The sequence below is a fragment of the Neophocaena asiaeorientalis genome, unplaced genomic scaffold (genome assembly GCF_003031525.2).
Source record: "Neophocaena asiaeorientalis asiaeorientalis breed wild unplaced genomic scaffold, Neophocaena_asiaeorientalis_V1.1 scaffold46, whole genome shotgun sequence".
NCBI lineage: Eukaryota > Metazoa > Chordata > Mammalia > Artiodactyla > Phocoenidae > Neophocaena > Neophocaena asiaeorientalis.
This window is the reverse complement of record NW_020175393.1, coordinates 7,052,059-7,058,508: the sequence shown is the minus strand read 5'-3', so window position 1 is coordinate 7,058,508 and position 6,450 is coordinate 7,052,059. Positions and strand designations below refer to the sequence as shown.

Sequence of the window (6,450 nt, the reverse complement as noted above, 5' to 3'; positions counted from 1 at the left end):
CCTTTTTAAAAAAAAAAAAAAAAAAACCCTGCCTCTTAAAATGCTCAATAAATACTTGGTGACTAAAAGGGCCAAAGGAAGGAACACCCCTTGACATGTCCTTCTTTCAAAACTCACATGCTCTGCTCAAGAAGATGTCCCTGCCCGGGATTAATGCAAGAAATATATTTTTTATCTTCATTCCCAGCTCCTATCCTAGAGCTCTTAAATCCCTTGGAATTTCATGAATGATAGAAGTGATAGGAATATCTTTTGTTCCTGACACAGAGCTCCTAAATCCCTTGGAATTTCCTGGGTGATAGGAGCCTCTTTTCTCCTAGGGAAGTGACTCTTGGTGGACCCTAGATAGCTTCGAGGTGGAGGTTGGTCACCAGAAGGATCAGGCCTTGATTAGAAGCCTAGAACATTCACCCTCACTTCCCAAACTCTGGGGAGATAAGGGCTAAAGATCAAGTTAAAAAAATCTATCATGTCGAAACTGCCATAAATGGCCCTAAATGGCAAGGCTCAGAGAGCTTCCGGCTGGGTGGATGCATCCACGGGATGCGAGGGTGGGGAAGCCCAAACTCCACACGGGCAGACTCCTGCGCTCAGGACAGGAGCCTTACCCTTCTGGGTCTAACCCTACGTACACCTTCATCTGGCTGTTCACATGTATTCTTTAGAATATCCTTTATAATAAACTGGTAATAGCAAATAAAGTGTTTCCCTGACTTCTGTGAGCGAGCGGTTCCAGCAAATTATCAAACCCGAGGAGGGGATGGTGGGAACCCCCGATTTGCAGCCACATTGGACAGAAATGTCGGGGAGCTGGGACCCACCACCTGTGGTGGGCGTCTGAAGTTGGGGGCTGTCTCGTGGATCCGAGCCCTTAACCTGAGGGGTCTGCGCTAACTCTGGGTAGTAAATGTCAGAATTGAGTTAAATCGTAGGACGCCCAGTTGATGTCTGTATAAAATTGGAGAACTGCCTGGTGTGGGAAAACCCACATATTTGGCGTCAGCAGTATTCTGCATAAAAAACAGATCTTGCAGGACTAACACGGATCAGGCTCCGAAGGCTATTCTACGCTAGTAAAGGCTTTGTTCTCTCCCACCTCCGGCCCCACCCTGAGGAAAGGCATGAATCAGGACCGTGAGTTTTCCTGAAGCTGATATGATGAGGAAGGCGGATCACTGTTTCTCATCACATGCATGGTCCCATCTTATAGTGGTCCTGTGATTTGCAGAGCCGAATCGCCTTAATCAGATACATCCGTGACCAAATCCAAGTATGAAACCCCGTTCCCAATCACACTGCCTTGTTTCTCTACAGGCCAGCCGTGAGAATGAGTGACCAGGAATTAATGGTAGATGACCCTGTGCTTACTGCCCTCTGCCACGGTTCAGGCCCGAGTCCTGGGCAGGGGTCCTGCTCCCCAATCCGGGACTTTCTTTGGTGTGCAGGCTTTGTCTCACCATCAGACCTCCCAAGGGAGGAATCATGCTTCTTTCCTGTTCTGTCTCCTTGTGGTCAGAGTATGACATGTCACACACAGGGTGCTGCTGTGGTCTGAATGGGTATCACAAAGGGTCAGGAAGAGCTGCTACCAGTAAAAACGAGAGAGCTTCTGTCTTCCCCAGGCTAGACATGGGATGTCATCATCCCAGACCCTACCCACGTTCCAGGTGTGATACAGGCATCTCTACCTTCCTGTTTCTGGTTAATCATTCCCTGTTCTGAGACTTGTGGTTGCCAAGGGGGAGGCGGCTGGGGGAGGGATGGAGTGGGAGGTTGGGATGAGCAGATGTAAGCTATTATGTATAGAACGGATAAACAAGGTCCTACTGTAGAGCACAGAGAACCATATTCAATATCCTATGACAAACCATAATGGAAAAGAATATAAAAAATGTACACATATGTATGACTGAATCACTTAGCTGTACAGCAGAAATTAACACAACATTGTAAATCAACTATACTTCAGTGAAAAGAAGAAAATCACCCCCTGTTCTGAGGTACCCAGTGTCCGCCTACAGAATTCCACCCTGTCTCTTCTTTCTGTGCTCGAGATAAAAGGATCCCAGGGAAATTCCAGCGAGCAGAAGAGAAAAAGTTGACAAGTGCTCTGATGTTCTCTAAGGCCCCTCACTGCCTGATTTCACAAAGGCGTGGACCTGCTCCTCTCATGGGAGCCTGCTGCTACCCCGCGAGGTCTAAAATCCAGTGGAGCTATGACGGAGGTCCACCTTTCATGGTGCCAACCCCGGCGAGTAACTCTGTTTCTCCCCCATAGCTGAAATGTCCTCGGGGCTCACCTCAGCCCCAAGCAGAGTTTCAGGAGGTGAAGATGCCGGCACATGGGCCCTTGCCCTCTGTCTGGCTCTGCCTGCTCTAGCCGTGGCCCTCCCCATTGCCAACCCCCCTCCCTTCCCACCCCCTCACTCACCACCAGCTCTGCAAAGCGGACGTTCAGCTCCTCTGGGTTGGGGATGGGACTGGAGAACTCCATGTACTGCAAGGGGTGGCTGTCCCGGAGGTTGATCTCAGGGAGGTCGCTGCCTCCAAAGCAGCACAGGAAGCCCAGGCCATGGCGGCTCCTCTTGCGGGGGGCCATGGTCACTTCCGGCTGGGGGGACAGTCCGCAGGCAGATGCCCTAGGTCCTCATGGTGATCTGGGTAGAACAGAAAGCACAGGGTGGTCAGGCATGGCGGCCAGGTAGACAGGGATGCGGCCACTCTGCCACCATGACTTCGTTGCCCAACTGTCAGGAGCCTTCAACCCAACAGCCAAGCCCCTTCCTTCTCCCACAGCCATGAATACTTTCAGATTCTCCCTCTGTGCCCCTAGAGAAGACAGGAGGGCTGTTGTCACAGAACGTAACTCCCAGGAGGTCAGAGCTGGCACTCAGCCTACCCTCTCTCTGACTGTACAGACGGGAACCCTGTTCCCTGTCCTCGGGTCCCCTGCAGACCAGTTTCCAGCAGGGATCCCTTACTCACTTGATTCACTCCAGGGTCTGGGGATACCCGCTTTAAAGGCGTCATCCAGTGGGGAGAGAAGGGCTGACGTCGGCTGGCAGGGGAGACACCGAGCTGATCACATGGCATGGCTCCTGGAATGGGGGCCTCCATGGGAACAGAGGATGGAAGGCTTGCACAGCTTTCTGCCCAGTCTGTTGCAGCCAGGCATGTTTGGATGGGTGTGAAATATCAACAGGGCGTGGGTTCATCCACCCATCCAGAAGGAGGGGTGAGCTGGGGGAGCCATTAGAGTGAACCCTCAGTAATGAAATGGGGCTGATCATTGGAACGGTGTTCAGCCAAGAGTGAAGGGAATCTGGTCAAGTCTGCTTTCCGTACCGACCAAGAACAGAGGACACCACTATGGCCAGAGATCAGGACTGAGGGCCACCCGACAGCTGGGTGGTTGTTGGAACAGAAAGGGTTAAGTCTTTGCCACTGGGAGAGCCTAGTTCTATGGTGACCAGCATGAGACTGAACGCTGGCCCTAGTCATTGACGTCACACAGCTACCAGGTAGGCTGAGCCCAATTATCTGCACATCGGCTTCCTGAAAGGGCCAAATGACCCCTGACCAATGGTTCCTACACATGGCTTCAGATCTGGGCGGGTTCACTAGAGAGACCATGGCTTATCCACCCCCCTGCTGCCCAGCCATATTCTCCTCATATTAATATATCCTAATTTTTTGAATATAAATAAGACTCTGCCTTCATCCTTATTGAATATCACATCCCAGGTTTAGGGTCAAGATTTTTTTTTAATTGTGGCAAAATACATAGAACATAAAATTTACCATTTTACCACTCGTACGTGTGCAGTTCGACGGCACTAAATACATTCGCATTGCTGTGTAACCATCACCACCAGCCACTTCCCGAACTTTTTTCCATCTTGTAAAACAGAAACCCTGTATTCACGAAACAATCATTTCCCATCTCCCTCTCCCCCCAGCCCCTGGCAACCACCATTCTACTTTCCGTCCCTGTGAACCTGTCTACTCTACGTACCTCCTGTGAGTAGAATCCTACAGCATTTATCCTGGCGTATTTCACCTGGCATCCTGTCCTCAAGGTTCATACTTGTTGTAGCAGAATATCCCGTCTTTTTAAGGCTGAATGACATCCCACTGTGTGCACACACCACACTTGGTTTATCCACTCATCTCTTGACAGACGCTTGGGTTGCTATCTCCTTTTGGCTATCGTGAATGATACTGCTATGAATGTGTACAGCTATCTTTCCGCGTCCCTGCTTTCAGTGCTCTGGGGTAACACGCCCAAAGGGGTCAAGGTATTTTTCAGTCATGATTCTTAGCTGCTTCATTAACAGAATGATCAAAATGTCTCCATGGTCTGTACTTACACTGTTGCGAAAAATGTTGACCACAGCAAGGATGGCGACAGGCCCAGATGACGTAGCTACTTTGTCTGGGAATGCCAAAGAAGTAGTCATTCACAGTCTCAGGGGATAGTCCTTCAACCAGCTCTGAACCCATGAACCCATGTGCTTATCTAGCCTTTCGTGGCATGTGGGATCTTCCCGGACCGGGGCACGAACCCGTGTCCCCTGCATCGGCAGGCGGACTCTCAACCACTGCGCCACCAGGGAAGCCCTAGCCCTCATTTCCTAAAGACACCCCAGGAGACTGTTTCCTAAGTCCTTGTGCACCTCCAAAAACGCCAAATCCAAGGCATTCCCTTGAACCAAGTTCTAGAACCTTAACAAAAAAAAGATAAATGTGGCGTAACTTGTTCCTAGTGAGCCCAAGGTTACTCAAGGAGAACACCGCTTTATTTCCTAAGCCCTAACAATCTAGCTAATTAATTAGCCATCTGAGCTGGCCTCTCCTATAAGACATGGTGCATTTGAGTCATCACTCAAGAGTTTTTTTTTACTGGCTCCACTTTTTCTTTCTTTATAAACTTTGTGATACTTTTTAAAAAATGCTTGCTAGCATTTATTAAATGTATCTGAACACAGAACTTTCAAAACATTTTCTACAGAGTTATTTTCTACCAAAGATATTTTAAGAAATATTACCCTATACAATCCAAGAATTACACATCTTTTCTACAATATATACAAACCTCAGGTTATTCATGCAAAGGGATTGATCCTTCCTTCCCTTTATCTATCTATCTATTAAATTAGGAGTTTGGGATTAACATATACACACTACTATATATAAAATAGATAACCAACAAGGACAGACTGTAGAGCACAGGGAACTATACACAACATTTTGTAATAACCTATAAGGGAAAAGAATCTGAAAAAAAATAGCTATTTATGTATGTGTAACTGAATCACTTTGCTGTACACCTGAAACTAACAGCACATTGTAAATCAACTGTACTTCAATTAAAAACAAGACTTTTTTAATAGATCCAGGAATACCCAACATAACACACTATCCAAGGTTGCCTTGTATTACTGGTCATCTTTTCTGGATTTACGTATTGCCTCTCCACAGCTACAGTGAAGGCTCCTTGAGGGCAGGGGCCATGCCTCCTGCTTCTTTGACATCTCCCCCCTTTATGGCTAATAAAATGCCTTGTGCTTAGTGGGTGCTCAGTAAATATTTTTTGGTCAATTGGCAAACAACCTGTGCTCGTGGAAAAGGAGAAGAGGGGTCTTTATCAATCAGTCCAGAAATACTGATTGAAATCTCTGATTCCTAGTAGTTAAGCTATCAGGAACCCTTGAATGGAACAAGGCGACAGTCTCGAGGCTGCGGGTAGAGGAAGCAGCCGGCAGACAAGCACAGAATCCTGGTTTATGTTGACAAAGGCCTGCAATAGGCTGACGGCTGAGGAAAAAAAAAAAAAAGTGGGTGGGACGAAACCCTGGCATCCCGCTGTCAGGCTCAGTAAAGCACTAATTCTGTAGGTAGATAGGGGTGGACTCCCCTGGGTCCTCTGCCCATCGTCAGTTTAGGATGACGATGCAGAGTCCAGACAAGGTCCCCTTGGTTCCATCAGCCTCCAAAATGCAGCTGCAGCTGGCGGGCAAGACTGCTTTGTTGAGGGCACAAGCATGGGAGGGCAGGTCCTGAGGCGTGGTGAGGCTGGGTGGACGGCATGACGGGGCTCTGCGGCGGGATGGGCTGACGTCTGGGAGGACCTGTGAACTCTCTTCTGCCTTCACTTCCTCGACTTCTCGCTCCCTCACTCTCCCTCCTTGCCCTTCTTTGCCTTCAGCCCCCGAGCCAGGCTTTACCAAGGGCAGTCAGGGCGGGGGCCGGGGGCTGGCATATAGCTGGCCTACTCCGTTAGTCTCACACTAGCTGTTCACAGCTCTGACTGCTCTGATTGGTTGGTGCCAGGCCATAACTGTCTTTACATATTTATAAGGTCTCCCCTGAGTACAAGAAATGAGGTGGAGTGGCCTCAGGAGGAGGGAAAGAGGAAGAAGTAGACACAGACCCTCCCAACAGGAAGTG

General features: G+C 48.9%; 1 protein-coding gene across 1 annotated transcript in view; it reads right to left on the bottom strand.

The window, feature by feature from the left end:
- DAAM2 (dishevelled associated activator of morphogenesis 2) overlaps positions 1-2,644 on the bottom strand; it is a 47,456-nt gene extending 44,812 nt beyond the window's left edge. Inside the window, exon 1 of the mRNA XM_024766061.1 lies at positions 2,432-2,644. Within this exon, the coding sequence (XP_024621829.1) occupies positions 2,432-2,599 (168 nt within the window). The 5' untranslated portion in view covers positions 2,600-2,644. The remainder of the gene's footprint in view (positions 1-2,431) is intronic.
- Between the last annotated feature and the right edge of the window lie 3,806 nt (positions 2,645-6,450).